Consider the following 27,923-nt stretch of genomic DNA (forward strand, 5'->3'; position numbering starts at 1 on the left):
CAGGCGTTTCATTAAGAATTTCTCTGCCGTTATTACACCGATCACTGAACTTACACGTAAAGGGACTCCTTTTCAGTGGTCCAATAAGGCTGACACTGCATTTTCCAGATTAAAGACTCTGTTTACATCTGCCCCTATCCTGGTACATCCTCAGCCAGAATTGCCATTTACTGTAGAGGTAGATGCTTCTGATTCAGCTGTTGGGGCTATACTGTCTCAAAGGACTGGACCTAAGATGTTGTTACATCCATGTGCCTTCTATTCCCGCCAGATGTTACCAGCAGAAAGAAATTATGACATAGGGAATAAAGAACTTTTGGCTATAAAAACTGCCTTTGCCGAATGGAGACATCTCTTGGAGGGAGCCACCCATCCAATTACTGTCCTCACAGATCACAAAAATCTGGAATGTATTCAATCAGCTAAGAGACTGTCAGCCAGACAAGCACGCTGGTCCCTATTTTTCTCAAGGTTTAATTTTTTGATTTCATACCGCCCTGGTTCCAGAAATGGCAAGGCAGATGCCTTGTCTAGGATAGCTGACCCCCTCCTTACTACAGTAACCAAAGCCACCATCTTGCCTGAGAGTAGATTTTTAGGAGTTACCTTTCCTTCTGATCTAATGTCTCGCATTAAAAAGGGCTACGCTGATGATCCAGTTTTTCGTGATCCTCCTCGTGATCTTCATATGACCATGCTTAATGGGTTTTGGATTTTTCAACAACGTCTGTTTGTTCCAGAATCAGTGCGACTGGACGTTTTACGTCTCTACCATGACTCAAAACCAGCAGGTCATCCAGGAATCCGAAAGACACAAGAACTACTTACCCGATCCTTTTGGTGGCCTAAATATTATGAGGATGTTAAGAAGTATGTGTCCTCTTGTGATGTATGTGCCAGACATAAGACTCCTCGCTCATCCCCTGTTGGCATGCTTCAGCCTCTTCCTATTCCTCATCGTCCCTGTGGATCTATATCCATGGACTTTATTGTGGAACTACCCCCCTCTAAGGAACACACTACCATTCTTGTTGTTGTGGACCGGTTAACTAAGATGAGTCATTTCATACCAGCTCGTGGTCTCCCTTCAGCTAAACAGACTGCTGACCTAGTTATTCGGGAAATATTTCGCTTGCATGGAGTGCCTGATGAAGTAATTTCTGACAGGGGAGTGCAGTTTACATCTCATTTTTGGAAATATTTTTGTTCTATACTAGGTATTAATGTAAATCTGTCGTCAGCTTTTCATCCACAAAGTAATGGACAGACTGAGCGAGCCAACCAGACGTTAGAACAATATTTGCGGTGCTATATTAGTTACCTGCAGGATGACTGGCTGGATTTTCTACCCACGGCGGAATTTGCCTATAACAATGCCCAACACTGCTCCACTTCTCTGAGCCCATTTTTTGCTAATTATGGTTACCATCCAACCTTTCTAGTGAGTCTCCCAATTACTACTTCCATTTCTGCAGTCACTGACCGGCTAACCGCCTTACGAGATTCCCAAGAACTGTTGAAGACTCTTTCGGAGGCTCAGGAATGTTACAAAAGAGCTGCTGATAGGCATAGAAAGGAGGCCCCAGTTTATCATGTTGGTGACAAGGTTTGGCTGTCAACAAAGAATCTTAAGCTTAGGATTCCTTCTCATAAATTGGGTCAAAAGTTCATGGGACCTTTTGAGATCATCGCTCAGATCAATGCTGTCACCTTCCGTCTGCAACTTCCAGATTCCATGAAAATACATCCGGTGTTTCACGTTGCACTGCTTAAACCTTTTCATAAAAATACTTTCCCTGGTCGAGCCCTGCCTGCCCCACCACCAGTCCTCGTGGATGGTGAAGATGAATATGAGGTGGAAAAAATTCTTGACTCCAGGATATTCCGCAACAAGCTTCAATATTTGGTTCTTTGAAAAGGCTATGGTAAAGAGGATAGATCATGGGAACCAGTGGACAATATTCATGCTCCTGATCTTCTTCAGTCTTTCCATGCACAGTACCCTGCTAAACCAGGAAATAGGGCATCCAGAGGCTGCGCCTGTAGAGGTGGGAGTAATGTGAGGAACTGACTCTGCTGGGTTTCAAACCCTGGTTTACATGCTGCTAAACCTCTTCCTTACCACTACACCAACCTGCCTTTTGCAAATGTACCTGAGATCTGGTAACCTTGACTCTATAAGCATTGGTATCAGTGACAAGTCTCTTCAGCTGTGTCTGGTCATGTGTCTGGTTCTTGGCCTATAAAAGCCACTTCCTGTCTCTGTACCTTTGCCAGATTATTGTGGTTCCTGTACTCTCTAATCAAGCTTGTTCCTGTTTCTCCTACCTGTTGCTGATTTTGGACCGTTTTGACTTTGCTGCTTCTCCTTCCCACTGACCTCGGCTTGCCTCACTACGATTATCATCTCTCTGTTCCAGTCTCCCATCTCTGCTTAAGACCAGAAGGCCACTCAAGGCTCAGGGGCTCAACCACCTGGGTAACGAGTGGCTACCTCTGGCAGAAAACATTGCTGATCTGGCTACTGGACTCCAACACTTTGTAACATCAATATCATTACACGTACGTTCGTAAGGAAGTTAACTGAAGACTATACGAAGGCAAACGAAATAGAGGTAAGTATGAGAATTAGAGTTGGCCCGTGATGATGCTGTGCGCCTGCAACAGGGTCGCGAAGGTCAACCAACTCACTGTTACTGCGGCTTTAGGACAGTTAGCGGAAGCGACCGGAGGAGAGGGGGAATATCCCGGAGGTGTTGGACAGCTGGAAACTTGAACCAGGAATGGATAGGCACTCTAAGAGCAGGTAAGGTATCCACCAGGAAAGGTAAGCAAAATGGCAATCTGCTGCAGCTGGAAGTCCAGGTATGCAAATCGCCAGACCAACAACGGTAATAAGGAGGGGTCTGGCGGTCCTTAAGTAGGGAAATCATGCCCCTTCCACAACTACAGGCCCAGCCTTCCATATTTAATGCATATATATGATTTCTATTGGAACACTGAAATATCCCTCTGCTCCCACTCCCTCACCCCCTTTGCAGCACTCAAATGAATAAATAACCCTTCCTTTCACTAGCCTTTTTCCATGGCAGAAGTCCCTTAGTGCTCGCATGGTCTCCGTCTCCTCCAATGTCAGTGCCAAAGGGGAACCTTATGTGCATGTGCGGTGAGCATTGTGTTTGTATTAGGCCTAGGATTCTGAATGTCCTCCTGCAAAGCATGAGGACGTCCCGCATAATTTCATAAAGTCAAACTCCATGAAACAGAAGGAATTATCTCTAGTGGTTGTCTGGTATACAGCCACTATAGGCAGTCTTAGCCCTGCAATGTAAATATTGAAACTGGTATTTTTTAAATTGCAGGGCTGAGGATGACAGGGACACTGCACCAAGACCACTTCAATGAGATGAAGTGATCTGGGTGCCTTTAGTGTCCCTTTAATGTCATTCTGCCTGCTACAGATCAGTGATGACACCTGCTGTGACTCCACGTGTTTGTATTTCACAGATATCGGGTGTGTGTTTATCCAGCTCAGACATCCCTGTTTTAGATGGACACTGACATGTTTCAGAGAGGGCTACCTGAGATATAACTGAATTTTTCTGGGCAAAATGTCAAAAAATTTTAATTGAGTCACAGAATGAATTCGTTTCAGGTTTGTGCATCTTGACAGATCAGAAAAACTGAAGAATGTCATCTAAATTGTACTTGGCATTGTGGCTGAAAAGCAGGTGCTCTGAGCTGACATGTTGGTGATTAGTATATTCAGTAAGTGCTTACAGGCAAGTTCAACCCTAAATGCCCTGTCTAAGTTTTAGATAAACACAGAAATTTAACTGTGAGTTAGACACATAGGCTGTCAGATAAAACTGTGCAAGAATACATACACTGTAAGGATAATTCTTAAAGGTATACTATAGGCACCCAGGCCACTTATTTCCTTGAAGTGGTCTGTGTGAAGTGTCCCTGTTCCCTTAACCCTGCAATGTAAAACATTACAGTTTTGTAAAAAGTGCAATATTTACATTGCAGGGTAAGGACAACCTCTAGTGGCAAGACAACCACTAGTGGTGCTTCCTGGACTCTAACAGAGTTTAACTCTGTAAAACGACATTGGAAGTCCTCACACATTGCATCTTCAAATTCCCCATGGGAAAGCATTGATTTTCTCTGCCAAGGAAATGACTCCATCTGACAGAAAATTATTCTAAAATCCTGCTGATACATCCTTTCCCTTGTTGAGAATAACAGTGCTACTTGAGTTGAAGAGTACGTCTGTTTTATGACTAATTGTTTTTTAATTTAATTGCTTGACTTTCTGAAAAATACTTTCTCCATCACTGCCACATCTTCATCTGCACGTATATGCCAAACACACTTAGTAAGATTTAGTAATTTTTTTTAACATGTGCCTGGTGGTATATTTATATAATTGTCTGAAGGATTCTGTCAAGAATGTGCTTTGAAATTGTTCATAGAGAGCCTCCCTCTAATAAATCACTTATGTTATTAATTACATAGTAAATATCTTTAGTAGACGTGTCCAGTTTGTCAGAATTAAAATGCTTTTAATCTACTCCGAAACTAATCGAATCACCTAACATGGTAGTTCCTGGGAAAATCGATCCATTAGGGCATTGATTAAAAGGATTTAAATCCTGAAGAACTGTGTTGGCTTCCTGACTTGCACCCTCCACTACATGTAGGAAGTGTGCAGAATGGTGCAAAGCTGCAAAGGGACCATCTTGAAGACTTTTGACCATGTGGACCCAGGACATACTTGAAAACGAGAGAAATCTCAATGTATCTTTCCTGGTAAAATATTTTATAAATAAATAAACGTTAGCAGCTCCATCAATGGCGACAAACTCAATGTGCAGATCAGTGCTTGTCTGCCTGCTCTACCAACATGTTTTGACAACATTCGTCTGGTTGCCTGCGATATGTTTGCTGAGGTGTGCTTTTTCTCTACCACTTCAGCATGTGGCAGGAGAGATTGATAGTCTTGCTCCCGTACAGATCCACTCCCAGCATGACATGTTGCTGCTAAGGTTGGACCTCCTCCACTGCCACCTCTAGTGCAAGGGCACTATGTTTTGTCACCAATGTCCTGGCAAGGTGAGGAGGACATGCTGTCTACTAGGAGCCCTACATAAATCTGTGGTGAAGTGCAACCGCTGACCTACAGTCTTATTCAGTAACTCCTGTAATAGTAGCTTGCAGAATTTGTACAGTGTTGGGACTGTTTTCCTGCTTGAAGTGAATCGGGAGGAAAGTTCATATTGGCAAGTTAGGGCCGGTATCAACTGCTCAAAAGGCTTCTGTCATACAAAAAACAAGCTCCCTTTACAGTTATGAGCTGAGCAATCTTATGGGTGGCATTAAACCGCTCATATGGGTGGCATCCGAGGGTGTTATGGACTCGGAGTTTGTTCCCGTTGCCTGGTGAAAAACTCAATTGCCTCCTGAGTGCTGAGTCAGATATAGCAGATTTTTTTTGTAAAGCCGTCCTGGTGAAATGGTGTCAATTCAATACCTCTACATCTCTAAACAAATTTACCCTAACTTCCCCTGGGCCACCGAAATAACCATGGGATTCAGTAATAAGCACCTCTGTTTCTTCGATTTATATGCAAAGGAGTAGTGGGCAAAGCAATAACTGGGTAGTCAACCAACAAATGGTCCTCAACACGTTCCTACAGATCCTTTTTTTTTTTTATTGTTGCAGTCAAATTGCTTTATTTTGCTAATTTAAATTTCTAATGCTGTGAAATGTGTTCTTATACAGCAAATAATACAAAAATAACTATTTGAATGCATGAATCATATATTTCTAAAAGCAATATGAATTAAATGTTATAAATACATATTTTGCTTTACTCGATGAAAGGATCATAATCATATGCATTCTTTCTAAGAGACTTATTTTAAAAAATCTGGTTCACACAAATATAATAATCATGTATACAAATATATGCATCTCCTGCTGTACTTACACAGTTTTAAGGAAATTCACAAATGCTAAATATGAAAGTAGCTGTTCAGAAACTGTAAAAAATACCAACAAAACAAATATCAGTTTGGCTTGATTTCTAATTTTTACTATGCAATTATATTATAAACAATGAATGACACATGGTAATTATAATTAAATGCCATTTTGGAAGACAGAATCTTAAAGGACCACTCTAGGCACCCAGACCACTTCAGCTTAATGAAGTAGTCTGGGTGCCTGGTCCAGCTAGGTTTAACCCTTTTTTATATAAACATAGCAGTTTCAGAGAAACTGCTATGTTTATATAAGGGTTAAGCCAGCCTCTAAATCCTCTAGTGGCTGTCTCACTGACAGCCGCTAGAGGCGCTTGCGTGATTCTCACAGTGAGAGCACGCAAGCGTCCATAGGAAAGCATTGTAAATGCTTTCCTATGCGACCGGCTGAATGCGCGCGCAGATCTGGCCGCGCATGCGCATTCAGCCGAAAGGGAGGATCGGAGGCGGAGAGGAGGAGGAGAGCTCCCCACCCGGCGCTGGAATAAAGGTAAGTTTTAACCCTTTCCTCTCCCCAGAGCCGGGCGGGAGAGGGTCCCTGAGGGTGGGGGCACCCTCAGGGCACTCTAGTGCCAGGAAAACGAGTATGTTTTCCTGGCACTATAGTGGTCCTTTAAGATTAATTTTGCAAAAATATGCCATAAAAATTAAGAGGTCATACATAGTGTCAAAATAAATGTTGTATTTTATATCACTTCCAATGATTTTAAATATTATGTTTAGCTTTCCCTATATTTAACATTTATGATTTATCTGCCACACTGCTGCAAGGTCCCCGAGGAAGTCCCTGAAGTGGGAAGAAACGCGTTGGACGCATTGGGGGCAGTTTTATGCTTGATTTTATACTGATTGATCCTTACCTATGTGTAAGTAATAAATGCTTTTTGTACTTTGCACAAGCCTTTCTACCTTTCATTTTGGATGCTCTTTTCTTATTCTCTTCACATAAATGAGATTGAATAACTTGGGAACCAGAGAAATACCAGAGAGCCACAAGGAATTTTGATACGCCCTGTTTTTACAGTTAAAGTGTGAGTGATCCATTTGGCACATAACACTATCACATATATCAAACAGAGTTGCATTATGTTACTTTTTATTTCCCTATAGTTGGATTGACCCATATTTTGGTTTCATGTTTATATGGAAGATTTGAGGAGATCTTCGGGTTAAAATCCACGATTTAGAGGAAAGTCTTTTCATTTATTTATAACACTTGGTGTTATGTCACACTGGTGAAATTGTATTATCACTGAACCATATAGTGAAAGAGTTTTGTATTTTGCTTCACCTATATTTAACATGTAAGTATTTTTGAGTTTTTAAAAATAAAATTATATGTATGAATCCCATTCTTTATATATTGCATCAGGGCATATCCACCTTGTTTTTTTTATTATTTTAATATTATAAGTTCTGTCCTTTGCTCCAAGTAGTCAGTAGTCAGCAGAAAGAGAAGAGGAAAAATACAACAATGTTTTTATTGCAATCCGTGGCAGAACTAATGTAGAGAGGGCCCCTCTAGTGCAAGAGTGGCAAAAAAGATAGATCCCCATCCATTACACATACACACACACACACACACACACACACACACACACACAGATACATACACATACACACACACACAGACACATAGATAGAAACACAGATACACACTGACACATACACTGACACACACACTGACACATACACAGATACACACACTGACACATACACAGATACACACACTGACACATACACAGATACACACACTGACACATACACAGATACACACACTGACACACACACACATACACACACACAGATACATACACACACACACAGATACATACACACACACAGATACATACACACACACACAGATACATACACACACACACAGATACATACACACACACACAGATACATACACACACACACACACAGATACATACACACACACACACACAGATACATACACACACACACAGATACATACACACACACACAGATACATACACACACACACAGATACATACACACACACACAGATACATACACACACAGATACATACACAGATACATACACACAAATACACATAATAAACCCAAAAGTTTGTGAACGAATATATAAAAATCTTTGAAATACCTACTTACAGCTGGTTTGTTGAATCTCCTTGAATTGATGCATCTCATATCCTGGTCCCTGGTCCCGATCCCCCCAGGCTCTGAGTGTGCACATGTACTGCCAGCACAATATATCCAGCAGTCTGGGGGTTAATATCATGGCCCATGCCTTAGACCCACCGCAGTTCAGCCCTAGAGCAGCAATCCTAAGCCGCCATATGGCGGTATATTGCTTGCCTCCTCCCCCTCCCGCACAGCACTTTTTTTAAGCTTGGAGGAAGTGACCCGCTATCACTTACTCCCAGCATCCAATACTACAGGGGCCTGGTCATGTTCTTAGAGGGCTGTGGCGCTTGACCGGGCCTTTTTAGCAATTCCCATCGGGTGGCCCTAGGTCCATAGGCCACCCGATGGGCCCCCAAACCATGCGAGCCCCAGTGCAGCCACACCAGCTGCACCAGCGGTAGTTCTGCCACTGATTGCAATGTTCAGGGTAGCTTTACCTTGTCTGAACTGTAATGTCATGTTAATTGCTAAATCATTAATATAATTTTAAAAGAATCTAGGACATCACAATTGTTTTTTTAATACACTTTACAACTTAAGTGTGCATTGTTTAGGTTAAATAATTATTTTCCATAGAACATAATACATATTTCCCCTTGGATCATCATATGAAAGACGCACTCCAAGAACACTCTTGGTGCCAACACAGCTTAAGCACAATTAATATATTTGGGTGTCATTTTCATGTTGTGTTTTTTTCCCCCAACATTGAAATCTCTTCAGGTTTGTTAATTCAGTGCTTTCCTGTGAGACTTCCATGTCACATGACTGCATTTTACTTGATCTGTGCCACTGAAGCTCCTCTAGTGGTTGTTAGTATGACAGCCACTAAAGGAGGGGTTAACCCTTCAATGAAAACAGGGTTTGGGGACAGGAACACTGCACCCAGACCACCTTCAACCAATAACTGTTGCATTGCATAAAGCTGGAAAGGGTTACAAAGTTATCTCAAAGAGCGTAGATATTAATCTGCCCACTGTTAGACTAATTGTCTTTAACCCCTTAAGGACACATGACATGTGTGACATGTCATGATTCCATTTTATTCCAGAAGTTTGGTCCTTAAGGGGTTAAATTAAGACTTTCTAGGATCACTGTCGAGCCAAGAGGAATCAATGGGCACACTGCACAATTCTCAATGAGATAAAAATAGAATACTAACATTAAAGCTAAAGACTTGAAGAATTCATTGGAACTGGTTAACATCTCTGCACGACTACCTTGGCACTCTACTATGCTACTGGGAAAATGTTTAGTGGACTGATGAAACTATGGTTTAATTGTTTGGGAAAAACACACAGCACTATGTATGACTTAAAAAGGGCTAGAGATGAAACATCCTCCCAAATGGTATGATTGAGGGAGCATCGTGATTTGAGGCTACTTTGTTGCTTTGGGGCCTGGACCACTTGCCACCATGGAGGAAAAAAATAATTCCCAAGTTTATCAAGATATCTTACTGGATAATATCAGGGTGGCTGTATGCTAGCTGAAGATGAGTAGAAGTTAGGTCCTGCAGCAGGAGATAGAGATGCTGTGGAATGACCTCAAGAGAGGTGTTCACACTGAACATTCTATTAATATGGCTGAAATAAAGTGGTTCTGTAAAGGAAAAGTGATCCACACTTTATCCACAAAGTTGTGCAGGTCTCATCTGTAGCTACCATAAAAGCTTGGTTGAGGTTATCGCTACCAAATAAGGATTAACTAGCAAGTGTTCACTTACTTATTCAAGTACTCATACACAATTCATGCAGACCAATTCCTGCAAAAAAAAAAAACCTCATTCCAAAGGGTTCACATGCTATTTCTTGCCACTGTATAGTGATATGTTAGCTATGCATCAAATGTTTCAAATATAAGTTTGCTAAAATGTTTTCAAAGAAAAAGTGCCTGAAAAAGTAGGGGTCATTTAGGAATACAATACAATACATAATTAAGAATAGGAAATAAGAAAACATTTTCATGGACGGTTTTGCTAATAAGGAATTCTACACAACTAGTGCAAAAAACAAACAAATAAATCCTCAAAATAGCTTTACTTATTAGTCCTGATTGCTAAATACCTCATATGGCAAGGATTTTAATTAATGCTGTTATTCATTCAACTATTTTGTCACCAACTTTCTCAAAACTACTGATTGCAATGTTTTTCTGTTTTTCCCACCATTAGTTTTAATGAAGCATTTCATAGACCATATGTATCAGATATGTCTGTTCGTTTCCTGAATGAATGTTCTTCCCATTGTAATTGCTGAACGCTCTGGTCCCTCTGGCTCTATATCTTTCCTCTCCCAAACAAGATCTAGTGCTCTCTCTCTGGGTGGTCAGTGCTCTGTCAAATGGCAGCCATTTTGTCTCAAAAATGCTGACAACAGTACTTGATCATCGACGCCATGGAACTAATTTCAGACACTCTACCACGCGGTTCCTGGGGAAATTGTGCCATTGTTTTGCCCCTCTTACAGACATGCCAGGAGAGAGCTAATTGGAGGGAAGGCACTATGGGCTATGGGGAGCAATCGCTTTATAAGAGCCAGGGGGAGCCCACAGGAACTCCTGAAAGTTGACTGTTCAAAACCCCTGTTTCTCATTAAACTATTTTGGGCATCATCCATGTGTGCGGCTGGTCAGAATTTTACCTCGATGGCAATTCCCCTACCCTGCATGTATCTGAGCACTATTTTACAACTTGGGCACTCAGATCAGGGCTATTCAGGGATATAAGGCATATGGGATTCCTGTATGATTTGACTGTATTTTGGGGTACTTTTTATGTTTTATGTGTGGTCCTCTGTAACTCAGATATAATTGGGTTACCGGTCTTGGACTCAATTATCTCCCAATTATCTCCCAGTCACAGACGCCTGGGCAGGTTTACATTGTAAATGTTGGTGCTATGGCTATAAAATAACTTGTCCTTTATTAAACCTTCAGTTTTTTTTCTCCCAGAACTGTGTGTCATTCAGTGACTGGGGAGGGATAGAGCTATTCACTTTTCAGCGCCTTGTTCCAGAGTTCCAGTTCATGAAGGCCCAAGTCATCATGCATCCCTGCATGAAGGCAGTTTAATTTTGATCACTGCAGCTGTAAGATACGGACTGAGATGGAGAAGATACTCAACCAGATTTCTTTCATTTTGTTACTAGATTATTTCTTTACTATAATCATACTACCATTGTTACATCTAGTGTATTACTGTAATATTTTGTACTTGATGTTACATGTAGTTATTAATAATCTGGCTGTTAGAAATGTGGTTGCCAAATACTTACTTGTTTATAGCAAATGGCTAGCCTGCTCCCCTGATTTTAACTCTGCCTCGCATGCATGCCGATCCAGATTACCTAAATTTCTGATGAAAATGCCATTGTGTGCCAAAACATGTGTCAAGCTTATCCTGTTTTAATTAACTAAATGTTGTGACCTATATGGAGGCTTTCTGATCTGGCTACTGAGGGCGGTGGGGCTCAGCTGAGCATAGTTTGGGACTTCCTTGAAGCAGTAATAGTCTATAAGGTCAGGTGTGAAGGCGTCTCCTATTGGGAGTTTTATTCACTAATCCCTCTTTTATATTCCCCTGCTCTGCAAGGTTTAATCTTTATTCATGAGCTTAATTGTCCATTTATTCTCTGGCTATTAGATGACCCCACACATGGTCCTGCCCCTGTTTTACTTTTTATCAGCCAGTTTCTGGTTATCTGTATTACTGATATAGAGGTTTCATTACTGGTGATGGTTCACCTTAATTTCTTTAAGAACGGAGTCTGGAAATTTCATCACTCGCTAGATATTTAGTGACTCTATATTAATTGTAAAATTCCATATCTTAGTAGATAAATCCAAACATTAATTTCCTCGATTGATATTTAGTTTTATTTATATTGATAACCATTTATTACAATCTACTTTTTTTTATTTTTATAAGTATAGGGTGTTTCTAATTATACTGGTATAGTTACCTTTATAAAACTCTGGATTGTATTTTTTGGACTGACATAAATCAAATTCAATATATGTTTTCATGCATCTATTCAGCTCAAACCATAAAATCTTCACTGTAATCACAGCAAATTTAATCTGTGGTTCATCATGTTAATAGTGTATCTTCTTTTAAATGATACAAAGTGACAATACTGTGGCATTCTATTGCAACATCTCATAACCTTTGCTGTAAGTGATTTTGGTGATGTGAGCAAAAGTTTGCATTAAGCCAGTATGGTCCTAAAAACATTGTGTAGCCTTCTTGCTCACTAACCATTTGATGCACTTTGAGCACTTATCACACGAACACCATTGGATAGTTTAGACTATTTAGCTTTTTTTCTTTCACTCTAACTTTAGTGCATATCTATAGAGATTTTTAACATAACTAATAAAAGTGATGTTTTACAAGTGGTAATTTTTTTACGAAGCCAAGCTCCTCAGTGGACAGCACAGACATCGCAATTTTGGTTTTCAGATTTCTAATTTGGATTAATTAATTTACTGGGTAAATGATTTTAAAACAAAATTAAAACTACAACTGTACTTTATCCCTATCATTGCATACCACTTAAAAAGAAGATAACTATGGCTATTAAATATGATACATTTTGAGTATTTTTGCTTTTTCACTTTTCACCAAAGTCAATTTAATGCTGCATTTCAGAGATCCCAGATTTGTATTCAACTGCATCTCCTAAGTACAGCAATATCCTACATGTATACTTTTGCCAGGTAAGTTAGGTAAGGTCAGGCAAAACATTTTGACTGGTCTCTTTGCTTACTTCCCAGAGGTGCTTTTTGGTGAAATGACACCATGTGTATCATATTGACCCACTTCAAACTTTGAAATTATTTTCAATCATATATCACCCAAAACTATCCCTAGCTAACCTTATCCAACTCTAACACTAACTAACATTAGTTAACCATAACTCTAGTTAACCCTAAAACACCCTATGCAACCCTTATACTCCAACTCTAACCCTACACAACAGTTATCCTCACTCTACAGCAACCCTATCCCCTATCAAACCCTAACCTTACCCGACGATAACCCTAATTTTGAGAGAACCCTAACTATAACCCTAGGCCATTTCTGAAACTAACACTAATGTAGAGGGATTTTCTCAGTTGATTCAACTGCATATAATGTTATATTAATGTTAATATGAATTCATTATTTTGTTTATTATATGCTAAGAGACAAGATATGGTTCACTACCTGTACCGTGAAAAACTGCCAATGAGCACATATTTATCATCTTTAATAATAATAATCAGTATCAGCAAAGGATGATTTTGTAACCTGCAAATATGTGTCACGTATTCATCTGCACATAAAAATGTGATTAATGGCATTTACTGTCCTGACAGGAAAAGTTTGTGCCGAGCAGCAATCAATCCACAGGAGGGTTTGTGCTGAGCAGCAATCAATCCACAGTGCTGAGCAGCAATCATGCAAATAGAAACCTGGTAACTGCCTTTGGGGTCAAAGGCCGGTTACAACCAATCAGATTCCCAGGCGGGGTATTTAGGCCCAGTTCTCTGCTTGCTCTGTGCCCTGTCATGGTTTCCCTTGTGGTTGTCTGAGAGCACATTATTGATTCTGGTTATTCTGGTTATTTGACTTTGGCATTGATTTTGACTTCCCTGTTTTCTGGCATCCCTGACCCCTGGCTTTTCCTTATCGTTGTGTCTCTTTCTGTGTCACTTGACCTCGGCTATTCCTGACTATTCTTTGGTACGTTAGTCCAGCCATTCTAAGGTCCGGTATACGTTACCTATCACTCTGTGTTACACAATTCTACGTGCTGGATCATACTGTAATCCTGACAATATGTCCTTTGTGCCTTTATGTTACAAATCACTTATGTTACAAATTTATAAATTATTCAATACTGTTAGAAAAAGTTTGCAAATGTTTTATCTACAAAAATTCCCATAGACCGAAATGTTTTTCTAAATGCCTAATTTCGAAAAAAAATATTAAATTGAGGCCATAAAAGTTACCATGACTTGGTAACTGGTCTTGATAGAATATCCCTTTATTTAATTTGCTTTCTAAAGACATTGGACATTTAGACATTGGACAACAACTAATATATGGACTGTATTAATATGGATAAATTAATAGGCAAATCAATTAAATAGAGTGACGCTACCATTAAAGTGAAGCGCTTTTTGATTGAAACAATACTACCATAACATTTATTTGAAGCAATGGATCCATAGCTAGCATATAAAGATTTGTGCACAGATTGTTTTTGCAGACAAACTTAAAAATTAAAAAAACATTTGTTATCTTTTATAAAAAAAGTATTTGGAAATAAAAAATATTTTTATAGTGTCCTTTATAAGTTTAAAATGTCTAAAATTATAATTATTTATAAAACATTGCTGGATTTATTCAATTTGTGTGATTACACGTGATTAGAGATGCAAATATTTTATACATTAAAACAACATGCCTAATATCATGTAAGTCCCTCTTGTGTTGCCAAAATAGATCTGAGGCATGAACTCCATAAGACCTCTTAGCATGTCCTATGGTATCTGGCACTTTAGCAGGCAGACCCTTTAAGTCCTGCAAGTTATGAAATGGGACCCCCATGAATCGGATTTGTTTTCCCAGCACATCTCACAGATGTTCAATTTGATTGAGATCTGGAGAATTTGAAAGTCAACATAACACCTTGAACTTCGTTGCACCACTTTTGGTAGGTACTAACCACTGCAACCTGGGAACACCCCACAAGACTTGTTGTCCTGAAGATGCCATGACCCAGTTTTCTAGCCATCACTATTTAGCCCTTCGCGAAGACACAGAGATATTTTACACTTTCCCATTTTCCCTGCTTACTAAAATATTGTTAAAAGATGAGAAATGAAGTCTGCAAATTCTTATTTTCTATTTGAAATCCGTCCTTAATTTAGAAGCCTGTCACTCACAGCTTTTTCAGACCTTGCACTTTTCAAAAATAAAGATTCAATTTGGCATCAACCTCCAATCTGTGAATCTGTTAATTGGAATTAAATGCCAGCATAGCAATAAATGACCAGACTGCAGCTTCTGCAAACACTGTAGATTGAAATTCCAAAGCCAATGGAATTAACAATATACAGCAGAGCTAGGTTACAATCAAAGGGCATTGACTCGTCTATGCAGCAATAAACACCTAAATCTATTTTTTTGTTTGGGGTCAATTGAAAACCTTTTATATTTCTGTCTGACAGTATAATGCCATTCAGTTTTGCTCTTTGAAATGCCATAGCATATAACTGAAAACTTATATTAAAAGGATATGATGACAAATGAAAAAATATACAATATATGAAAGTATCCTACGGAAGTATATATTGCAAAAATAAGCTATTATTTTGAAATTGGTGGGAGGGATTTGTGGGAGCATATTGCACAACCAAATGTCTGTAGACCAGCTCTGTCTGTCCATAACTCAAGGCAGCATTGTCTGTTTTCTCATTTTCCTATCCCACATTTCTTTTAAATTCCCTTTTATGAAGACTTGCTGTTAGCAACACAAAGTTTGTTAACACAATGTACTGTGTAGTTTCTGTCTATGAACATTTCTTTAATTTGGTTATTTTAACCTACAATCCGAAAAAATCGGTTTGAAATCACTATGAATTCCTGACAATTTTCACATTAGTGAACACCACTGATCAACAACATTTTTACATACAAATTTGGATCAACATGTATGGTAGTCTTACAAATACGCCCTTCTTCAAACATAGGAGTACTTCTAAAACAAACCTAGTGACCCCAATAGAATTCCTATATATAGTAAAAATTATGATTCGGCTACTCACACAACCAATGTTCCTCTTAAAATTACACACAAAAAAAATAATCTAAAAACATGTTATCAAGTTTGAGCACTCAAAAAGAATTGTATCCACTAAATATTCCTCAAATCACCTTCAGTAAGTGATATGTTCATTGAATATAAGCGATTTCATAATAGCAATTTAAATGCTTAAGATAAAGTGCACACAACGTACTATTTATCAGCACAATTGTGTCTTTTTCTTCTCTTTGAGATATTATCTGTGCAGCTGTATACCCAGGATACGTAACATTTGTATAACAAGGTTTTGTATATTGCTCTGATGATGAGACACTAAGACTATGTGTTTTTATAGTATATTGCAGTAAATGAATGCACTTTAAAGTGTGAGTACTTAAAAAAAAAACATTTATAGTGTTTTGTAAAATAATTCTGAAAGAGAAATTATCTAGCGATTATTTTTGTTGCACTTGGTGATATTGCACTTGATACAAGCACTTTGAAGTTAGAGCATTTGTTTCAGAATTTTCGCACTTGGATTGTCAAATAATTTTGCACTTTATCTTAAGCACTTTAGTTGCTGCTGTTATGTTTAATGAACAAATCACGTATTGAAGTTGAAATGTTTAGTGAATATAATTCTTTTTGAGCTTTCAACCTTGATAAGATTTTTTTTATATGAGCACATTTCCATGTCTACATAAACTTCTTGGTGCTAAATGTAATAGTTTTCCAGCCTCAGCCCCCCCCCCCCCCATCCCCCCTTTATTTTCTTATTTGTGCTAAATCACTTTATTTCCATCAAACACCTCCAAGAACAATGTCTCTACATCTGATTTTCCTTCCACATGCTTCCACAGTCTTTGGAAGGAGGGGACTTTTCAGCTCTGAAACCCAGCTGCTATAGCTACAAGCCAATCTGCTTCACTGAATTATCTAAACATAGCAGCACTTTTTATTTTTTATATATATAAAACAACATTCAACCACTAGTATCAAATACGTTTTTTTTTTTCAATTTGAAAATTTTTATTGTTTTGAGCAGGTAAGGGTACAGAAAAGAAGGGGGGGGGGTGGGAAGTGTGGGGGGGAGGTAAATAGATTTCATCAATGCACAATAACAACTCTTATACAGCTGGCAATAAAAACACGTATGGCGTACAAGTCACGCTCCCAACAAACATTGTGTTCCACTTTCCCTACGGGACAGTATGTTGTGGTCATACATTTAGCATATCCCCGTAGGGGGTCTAATAAATTCTTCCATCTCTCTCTCTCTCCATGTCCTCATGACGGACTGCAGAGGGCAGCAGAAGGGCAAATCAGTTTGCTAAGATCTTTGCATACAGTTTAGCGTCCGTATTAAGTAGGGAGATGGGGCGAAAGTTTTTACAACTGTCAGTCGGTTTACCAGGTTTCGGTAGGGTCACTATAGTGGCCAGTAGCATTTCCTTCGGCAGTGCACCCCTCTCCATCGCCTGGTGAAAGGTCTCCAACAGGTGTGGAGCTAACGTCAAGGCATATCTTTTATAGTATAGATTAGAGAGCCCATCCGCTCCGGGGGATTTGCCGCTAGGCAAGTCCTTGATAGTGTCTTCCACTTCAGCCAACGTGAGGGGCCGCGTCAGGGTCTCAATTTGGTTTTGAGAGAGTTTAGGTAGTTTGATGTGGTCAAGAAATTTTTTCACTTCTACTTCAGTGGGAGTGTGTGTATTGGGGTCATCTTTCAGATTGTATAATTTGGAGTAAAATTTGGCGAACGTGTCGCTAATCTCTTGTGGCCCCAATTTCTTTGTCCCGTCTTCCCCTAGTATGTGTGCTATCCTATTAGTCGATAGTTTGTCTCGCAACCTTGCCGCCAGGTATTTGTTAGCTTTCCCACAGGAGTGGTAGGTATTAGCTTTTAGTCTATTCAATAAGTACGCGGTTTTCATTGCGTTCAGTGTGTGTAGTTTGCGGTAAGCTTGCTGGATTTCCGCAGCAAGTTCCCTAGTGGGGTTGGTTTTATTTCTGTCTGACAGTTCAGCAATTTGTTTATGGCAACGGAGGAGCTATCCCTGCCTTTGCCTTTTTAGGTATGCGGATCGCTTAATGAATAAGCCTCGGACGACCGCCTTATGGGCCAGCCAAACCGAGGTTTCTGATACATCTCCCCCGCTATTGAGGCGGAAGTAGTGGTCTAATTCGTCTTTTACAAGGCCGGCAAAGGAATCATCAGAGAGCAGTGACTCATTAAGCCTCCAATTCCCTTCCGCCTGTATTGGAAGGTGTCATGCAATGTAATGCAGACTGGACAATGGTCCGACCAAGCAAATGATCCTATTTTGCAGTCTGCCATTTGGGCTAGGGACGTGCTATCTAGCAGGAACGCGTCTATGCGGGAATAGGTGTTGTGTACTGCGGAGTGGAACATGTAGTCCCTCTCCGTAGGGTGCGTGGTCCTCCAGCCATCATAGAGACCATGTTTCGAGATGAGGGCAGTGAGACTTTTGCATGTGTTGGATAGACGATTACCCCTATTGAGGGATGGCTTAGCTGATGTGTCCAACTGCAATGACTGGATAAAGTTAAAGTCCCCACACAGAATAAGGTATCCCTGGCGGTGGTCCTCCACTATCTGGAGAAGTTTGGTTAGGAAGTTTGCCGAGTCAGAGTTAGGGAAGTAGGCTGTAACCAGTGTGTATTGTGTTGCATTAAAAAGGCCCACTAATATAATAAATCTCCCTTGCGGGTCAATGTATTGTCTCTGGACAGTCAGGGCTATGTTTATGCTGACGAGAATTGACACCCCCTTTGTCTTGTTAGCGGATTTAGCGTGAAATTGGGTGGGGTAGTGTTTATGAAATAACTTTGGTTCCATTGATGACTTAAAATGGGTCTCCTGGATACATGCTATATCAATATGTTGGTGTTGCAGAGTCTGAAACAATAGGTTTATTTTATTTGGGGAATTAAGCCCCTTTACATTATAGGAGACTACTTTCATAAAAGTGTGTTTAGGTACCGGGTGAGTACTGACTTACGTCTCCTAGTGGTATAGAGTGTATGCCATCATGGGGTGCACGAGTCGTAGAGCACATCATTGCTCAATCTTCTAATGATTGCTGTGTTAGGGGTCACAGCGGTGTGATTGATCAAAATCAAACTTGGTGGAGGGGAGGGGGGGTGAAAGTAAGGATAGTATAGAAAAACATTGAGAAACAAGTTACAAGGAGCTCAAACCTCAAACCTCTTGAGCTATATCGTGCCTAGGTGCACTAGGCACAGGTAGTGCAGGTAGCACAGGCACAGGTAGTGGGTGACGTGGCCCTCGGTAAGTCTGATGTGGTGCCGACCGTATCTAGGGGGGAAGGGAGCCACGCTTGGGAGATAATGAGTTAGTTAAGAACAAGTTTGTGCGGGAATGGAAAAAGCCTTGCTACATGAAGCCCAACCAATATGCACTAGTGCCTCACCCCGTCTGTGCCCGGTTTGTGGTAAAGGGTGGTGTGTCATGAATTGTGGTTGCTAATGGGCGTCAACTAATAAGTTGTTGCGGTTCCTTAACAGGTTAGATATGGCACACAATGAAAATACACTTAAACGTACATCCCCTTACTAATGGTCGTAGGACCAGGCTAGGCAATTAACAAAGGCACAACATATGAACATATCTGGAATGGTTAGTGAGATATTGGTCTAGCAATCATGTAGTATATACTCAGCCTCCAGGTTAGGCCGTGGACCAGTCCGTGGACAGTTTGGGTATCTTTGCCGCAGATTGCACTTGTATGTCTGGTCTAGGGAGTCCCCAATCCAGTTTCTTCATGCCCTCCTCCACGGATGCAATGGGGTGGTTGGAGTTGTCATGGTGGATGATGAGTTTAGCCGGGAAGCCCCATCTGTACGGAACCTTGTGTGCTCTCAGTGCGGTGGTGATAGGGGCTAATGATTTGCGGAATTGAGTGTATGCGCTGACAAGTCTGCAAAAATCTTTAGGCCACCATATTGAGAGGGTAGGTTGTTGTTTCTGGTAGCTTTGACAATTTTCTCCTTGACGTGGAAAAAGTGCACTCTAGTGATGACATCTCTGGCCGTCGAAGTTGGGAGGTGTTGAGGTCTCCTGAGTCTGTGTGTCCCATCTAGGATCACTTGATCCGGGTGTACCTCAGGTATTAGTTCCAAAAAAAGGCTTGGAGGTAATTGTGTAAGGCCTCATTCGTAACAGATTCAGGGATACCCCTGATGCGCAGGTTATTTCTTCTGGATCTATCTTCCAGGTCAGCAATTTTCATGTTTTGTTCTCTAAGAACCTGTTGCACATGATGAAGCTGGTCGGCCATGCTGTTATGCGCTGAGGCATGTTTACTGACTGTGTTCTCTATGTTCGATGTGCGTAGGCCCAAGTCCTGTATGTCCCTCCTGAGTTCACCTGCCAGTGTCTTCATCTGGCCTGTAATGGTGCTTTGAAGCTGCAACGTGAAGTCCGCCATGAAGGACTTTATTGTCGCTATTGTGAGGGGGCTATCCTCTAGTAGTGAGGTAGGTGAGGAGGGGGGGGATGGAGAGCCCTCCCTGGATCCCTGGCCGCCGCCATCTTGGATTTCCTTGCGGCCGTCGCGGGGTCTGTTACTTACGGCTTTAGCCATAAAGAAGGATGCTTTGTCTGCTTTCGTCTGCTTCTTGGTCCTTTGGTGAAACATTGCACTGGTCTCTGCAGGTATTTTGTGGTAAATAAGCTGTGTAGCCCATTTATTTTTTCTCCCCTGGCGTGTATCTCTTCAGAGATAAGGCATTTTTTATAAATCATAAGACTTTTCATAAATTCCCCCCTCATCTTAGGAAAACATCTTGCAACACATATCAATTACTGTTCACAAAACCCTAAAACATTTTTTTTAATATTGCACAATAAATTAATTATTTCTTTTTTTTGGATGCAATAAATACAGTATCTCACAAAAGTGAGTACACCCCTCACATTTTTGCAAATATTTTATTATATCTTTTCATGTGACAACACTAAAGAAATTATACTCTGCTACAATGTAAATTAGTAAGCCTGTATAACAGTGTAAATTTGCTGTCCCCTTAAAATAACTCAACACACAGTCATTAATGTCTAAACCCTAAGTGGAAATGCCCAAATTGGGCCCAAAGTGCCAATATTTTGTGTAGCCACCATTATTTTCCAGCACTGCCTTAACCCTCATGGGCATGGAGTTCACCAGAGCTTCACAGGTTGCCACTGGAGTCCTCTTCCACTCCTCCATGACAACATCACGGAGCTGGTGGATGTTAGAGACCTTGCGTTTGAGGATGCCCAACAGATGCTCAATAGGGTTTAGGTCTAGAGACATCCTTGGCCAGTCCATCACCTTTACCTTTAGATTCTTTAGCAAGGCAGTGATTGTCTTTGAGGGTCTTTGGGGTCATTATCATGTTGGACTACTGCCCTGCGGCCCAGTCTCCAAAGGGAGGGGATCATGCTCTGCTTCAGTATGTCACAATACATGTTGGCATTCATGGTTCGCTCAATGAACTGTAGCTCCCCAGTGCTGGCAGCACTCATGCAGGCCCAGACTATGACACTTCCACCACCATGCTTGACTGTAGGCAAGACACACTTGTCTTTGTACTCCTCACCTATTTGCCACCACACATGCTTAACACCATTTGAACCAAAATAAGTTTATCTTGGTCTCATCGGACCACAGGACATGGTTCCAGTAATCCATGTCCTTAGTCTGCTTGTCTTTAGCAAACTGTTTGCGGGCTTTCTTGTGCATCATCTTTAGAAGAGGCTTCCTTCTGGGATGACAGCCATGCAGACCAATTTGATGCAGTGTTCGGCGTATGGTCTGTGCACTGACTGGCTGACACCCCACCCCTTCAACCAACGCAGCAATGCTGGCAGACCTCATACATCTATTTTCCAAAGACAACCTCTGGATATGACGCTGAGCACATGCACTGAACTTCTTTGGTCGACCATATCGAGGCCTGTTCTGAGTGGAACCTGTCCTGTGAAACCACTGTATGGTCTTGCCCACCGTGCTGCAGCTCAGTTTCAGGGTCTTGGCAATCTTCTTATAGCTTAGGCCATCTTTATGTAGAGCAACAATTCTTTCTTTCAGATCCTCAGAGAGTTCTTTGCCATGAGGTGCCATGTGGAACTTCCAGTGACCAGCATGAGAGAGTGTGAGAGCGATAACACCAAATTTAACACACCTGCGACCTTGTAACATTAACTAGTCACATAACACAGGGGAGGGAAATGGCTAATTGGGCCCAATGTGGACATTTCCACTTAGGGGTGTACTTACTTTTGTTGCCATCGGTTTAGACCTTAATGGCTATGTGTTGAACTTTACATTGTAGCAGAGTGTCATTTCTTCAGTGTTGTCACATGAAAAAATATAATAAAATATTTACAAAAATATGAGGGGTGTACCCACTTTTGTGAGATATTGTTCCAAAGACATAGAACCAGGTATTCTGTGTTCTGAATTCCTCTTTTCCTCATGTCAAGAAGCACAAATATTGCTTCCATGATTGTCAATTGATTTTAGCAGTGTTAGAAAGTATCAAGGTTTGAAGGCCATGAGAAAAATAAATCATTTGAGTCACACATCTATCCCCTGTAATACTAGAACGATTGTTCTCAAAATACCTTGTGTATATGGGTGAGAATCAAGAGCATAGAGAACTGGTAGGGCTCCCAGAGACCCCAAAATTTATTGGCACAGGGTCCTCTGAAATTTTGCTGTATCCCTGTTAAACACAACTAGATTTATTCATGTTTTGATTTATTTATAGGTAGATGTGATACATCAGGTGCTGTGAATTACAGGCAAATGTTTATTTAATGATGCATGTTGACTGGAACAGCTATCTTCTGCATTTGTATAGAATTCTAATGAAATCTGTTATGTGATAACACAGCATGATCTAAAGTTAACTAGAGTAGAACTACGGCTAATGTAGGAGGCATTATATAACCTACAACAGACTTCATAAATCTACAAAGACAGCTATGACTAAGACATGCTCACGCAGAAGATGGTTTTCAGCACTGGTAATCAACCTGTGGTCATGTCACTTGAGCAGAATATCTAGATAATTTCCATTATAATAGTAATGAATAATATTCCTTTTCAATGAAAATATCATCCTTTTTTCATTGAATTCATTAGTTATCATGAGGGCAGTTGAGGCCAAAAAATGACAAATCAAGAGAAATAGCAGAATTCAAAATTAATAGCAGCGCTGGCTGTATAGTATAGTATCACTGACCTATGTTGTATGAACTGTGAAACTTCAAAGGTTAGGAAAGTCTTTAGACATTTTCAGCAGGAATATCAGTTACCACCACTTTTACAGGAAAACTGTAAGCATAAATTACGTGCTTGTAATGCAAATTTAGTTTTGGGCAATGTCCTCCAGTTTTCCTCAAACCATTTTTCAGTCCTATAGTGCAGGGATAGGCAACCTTCAGCACTCCAGATGTTTTGGACTACATCCCACATAATGCTCTGACACACATAGTGCTGGCAAAGCATCATGGGAGGTGTAGTCCAAAACATCTGGAGTGCCGAAGGTTGCCTATGCCTGCTATAGTGCAAATGTCACAAATACTATATGACCCAACAGGCAGAACTAGGTAACATATACAAACACAGAAAATGAACAAGGACAACTTATACCGAGCCTTAGAATGGCCAGATTTAATGTAAAAGAGAATAGCCAAATAACAAGCTGAGGTCAGGGACACACTAAGAGACAGATTGAAAAAACTAGCCAAAGGTCAAGGATACCAGAAACAGGGAAAGTTGAAATACAAGCCAAAGTCAAATACCAAAATAGATTGAGAACATGAACGCAGTTTCTGACAACCAACTAGTGGAAACCACGACAGGGTACTGATGAAAAGCTATTCAGGGTTTAAATATGCCTTTCTAATCATTGATTGGCAAGATTGTGACCGTCCACAAATAAGATGGCATCGGCAGCATCTTGGTTGTGGACGGAAGTAAGTATTCTATTTAAACCACAGCAGCCGGCGTCTCTTAGGATGCCTCACCTGCATGGGACGATAGCACAAGAGCATCCATTATGATCCAGGTTAGTAATTTTCATTTATTTTGGCGTGACCACACCTGATAAGAGTGAGAGCCGGGAGCCGTGACACATAAGTCCTCACCTGTCTCTTTTGCAAAAATGAATCAGTCCAACTATGGGCTGCAATGAATGAGACAACAGGATTAATCTGCCAAGTGAACAAACCTAGTTGGGCTAATGTGGATGCGACTGTAGAATACTGTATTTTGGAAAACCACTCAATAGTGTGACAAAAAAAAGGGGGCAGTTCGTACACACTATTTGCACCATAAACACTACAATCAACTTTAGTAGTTGCAGTGCTTAGAGGTCCATTTTAATGGACTTCGTTATACAGAGCTAAATTTAATACCTTTATATATCAATCAATATACTGTGATAATTGAATAACTAAAAGATACTTAGAAGATAACATCCAGGACCTACCTAGAATTTAGGCAAATTGAATATTACATATTTATGTACCAACCTGGCATCTTCTGCAGTCCCAAGAACAAAGCAATGTAAAACAGATTACCCATTAAGGACTAATAATATATCATAAATTCCCTGGTACTTTGTGGCATCAACAGGTCACCTGGTAAGAAATTCAGTGAATTCACATGTACTTTGACCAAATAGCACTTTATTGTAGCCATGGGCTGTAACCACCTCCTCACCCTCTCCCAAACACAATAACATATATTGTTGGGGTTACGCAAGATCCTTCAAAACTAAAATATGCTTTAAGCCTCCTTGTTTTTTGTTAGGCATCACCTGTACTGATATTTAACTGCCTTACATCCTATTGTTCATTAAGTAAATACAACCAAATATTTTTGCAGTAACATTAACCCTTTAGTGACCAGACCGTTTCTTTTATTTTCTTACCAGACCAGGAACAGGGCTGTTTTTACATTTCTGCTGTGTTTTGTGTTTAGCTGTAATTTTCCTCTTATTCATTTACTGTTCCCACACATATTATATACTATTTTTCTCTTCATTAAATGGTCTTTCTAAGGATACCATTATTTATATCATATCATATAATTTACTAAGAAAACAAAATTATAACATGAAAAAAAAACACACACCTTTTCTAACTTTGACCCCCAAAATCTGTTACACATCTACAGCCGCCAAAAAACACCCATGCTAAATAAACCAATGTTAACATGTTCTTAGCTTTTTTTGCACGTTATAGGGTTATAAGTACAAGTATTGATATTTATCTATAGTGATATTGTAACACTGTTATCTGTCATATATCTCTGAATCACACCTCACATGTACATATTTTTTTTTAAAGTAGACAAGCCAGGTTATTCAATATGGGGTATGTCCTGTACATGGAGGGTACTGTTATACTCAAGAGACTTCGCTGAACACAAATATTAGTGTTTCAAAACAGTAAAATGTATCACAATGATGTCATCAGTAAAAGTGCTGTTTGTGTGTAAAAAATGCAAAACATGTCACATTCACTGACAATATCATCGCTGTGATATGTTTTACTGTTTTTAAACACTAATATGTGTGTACAGTATCCCCCATGTACAGGTTTTAGGGTGTCATGGAAAGTTACAGGGTTAAATACAATGCTAGCAAATTAACTTCTCTGGACTTTCGGACTGGGTTGTCAGGCAGGTCCCTCAAATTGCAATCAATAAAATTACTTAATTATGTAAAAATATTACATAAATATACACGTAGAATTTAAATACATATACATATTTACATATTTGAAGTTTACGTGTATATTTATGAAATTATTTATGTAATTATGTATATTGTGGATATCTATATATATTTCATATTATTTGTATTTATTTATATATACTTAGATATATATATATATATATATATATATATATATATATATATATATATATATATATATATATATATAAAAATTACAGTTAGAAAAAAAATTACATATATATGTATAATTTCTTTTAATTTTTAAATTGTATTATTTTTACTTTTTTATTTATTTTTATTTACTTATTATTTATTATATTATTTTATAATAATATATATACAATATATATTAATATAACAATACACTTAGTATAACATTATAAATAAGATATACATACATATTATTACATATATATATAATATATTACATATTACATATATTTTTTATTTATTTTTTACATTTTTTATTTTTACAGATGGAGGGAGACTGCCTGTCAGATGCAGCACTATAGACGCCTATTGCGGCCATGTGACTGCTCTTTCAGAGCGATCACATGGCCCACGGGGGCCTAATTTGCCAAGACAGTCCCCCCAGGCCGGGAGGAACACCGATCGCTGGCGCGGGAACAACGGCGTATGGGTAAGTAAGAAGGACTGCGAGGACTTACTAGGTACGTCCGCGGTCATTAAGGACCGTTTTTTCTCGGTCGTCCCTAGTACGTCCTTAAAGAGTTAATGAAAACCAAAGTTGACTGTAAAATTGCAACCCCACTTCATTCAGAGACAAGCAGAGCAGAAAGATCACTCCATCCTTTGATTCTCCCTGGCATCTTACTCCATGTTTAGAACTTTTCCTATTATTTGATCTTGATACACAATTGCCATTGACAAAATACATAATTGAGAAATACTCACAGCCAGGTACATAGCTGCATAAATACTGAGAGCTGCCTCTTTGGACGGAAATGTTCTCCTGGCTTTGATAACAAGGTCTGGATTTCCAGTGCAAGAGTTGACATCAGTGATGAACTGTGTAAACTGATGACAACCAAGTGCTGTGTAGTTGGGTTTACAAACTGTAAGAAAATGTGGAGCCAAATTCCCTGTCACAACTTGTCCAGCATTTACAAATATATCTGTAGCAAATAGTCCAAAAGTATAAATTCCTGCAAAAGTAGAGAAAGAAATATGAGTAAGAAACAAAAGTCAAACTTTCTGGCTATTGGTTATTTAAAAAAAACAAAAACAAAAGAAAAAACGAATCAACCAAAGAAACAAGCAAACAAACCAACAAAAAAACAACCCAAAAAACATATTCATGAATAAATTATTACTTCTATGCAAAAGAAAGTCTGATCTGATTTAATCTGGATGAACTTCAGCTACCAGCTTTGTAAGTAACCGTAACATACATGAACTGGAATATTATTGGCAAAATATGTAAATACAGATTACCGTAGTTTAGATTAATGCAGATTTGTTTTTGGATTATATAAATAAATCATATATAATGCATATATTTAGAGTTTGCAAAATAACACTTTAAAAGTACAATCACCTCTAAAAATAATATTTTCTCTCACAATTTTTTGTGAAGGAGTTATCATCAAAAATGTTGTTACGATAAATGAACGGTCATCATAGTCAACATAAGAGCCTATCCAGAATTCAGAAGTATCCTAATCATAAGTATCTCTTACCATTATAAGTTTCTTTTTTTGCAAGAAGCTAAAAATCAGACTGACCTTAAAATAATCTATTAGCACACAGTCAGTTTAGAACAAGCATGTCAAACTTATGGCCCGCATGTGGCCCACAATGAATATATTTGCAACCCACTTTGTGCTGTGGCTGTGACCAGCTGCAAGACAGGAAAGATATTTCCTGTCTGATTCTTGTCTTCCCTCCCATGGCCAATCGCTTGCTACCACGGCCGCAAGAGGGCCAGCCACTCCCTCTTACCTCCTGCTCACAGTGCCAGAGGAGTGTCTGGCCCAGTGGCAGATCCAGAAGCTAATCTCGGGAGGGGCACTGGCAGATCATTTTAAGAAACAATCCAGGCACAATAACCACTACAGCTCTCTGTAGTGGTTTTGGTGCCAGGATTTGCTGTGATGCCCTCCC

At 39.6% G+C, this 27,923-nt stretch overlaps 1 protein-coding gene across 1 annotated transcript in view; it reads right to left on the reverse strand.

The window, feature by feature from the left end:
* PLPPR5 (phospholipid phosphatase related 5) overlaps positions 1-27,923 on the reverse strand; it is a 269,888-nt gene that overhangs the window by 116,021 nt on the left and 125,944 nt on the right. Inside the window, exon 3 of the mRNA XM_063428342.1 lies at positions 26,715-26,965. Coding sequence (XP_063284412.1) covers positions 26,715-26,965 — 251 coding nt within the window. The remainder of the gene's footprint in view (positions 1-26,714; positions 26,966-27,923) is intronic.

This window comes from Pelobates fuscus, chromosome 7, assembly GCF_036172605.1.
Source record: "Pelobates fuscus isolate aPelFus1 chromosome 7, aPelFus1.pri, whole genome shotgun sequence".
Taxonomy (NCBI): Eukaryota; Metazoa; Chordata; class Amphibia; order Anura; family Pelobatidae; genus Pelobates; species Pelobates fuscus.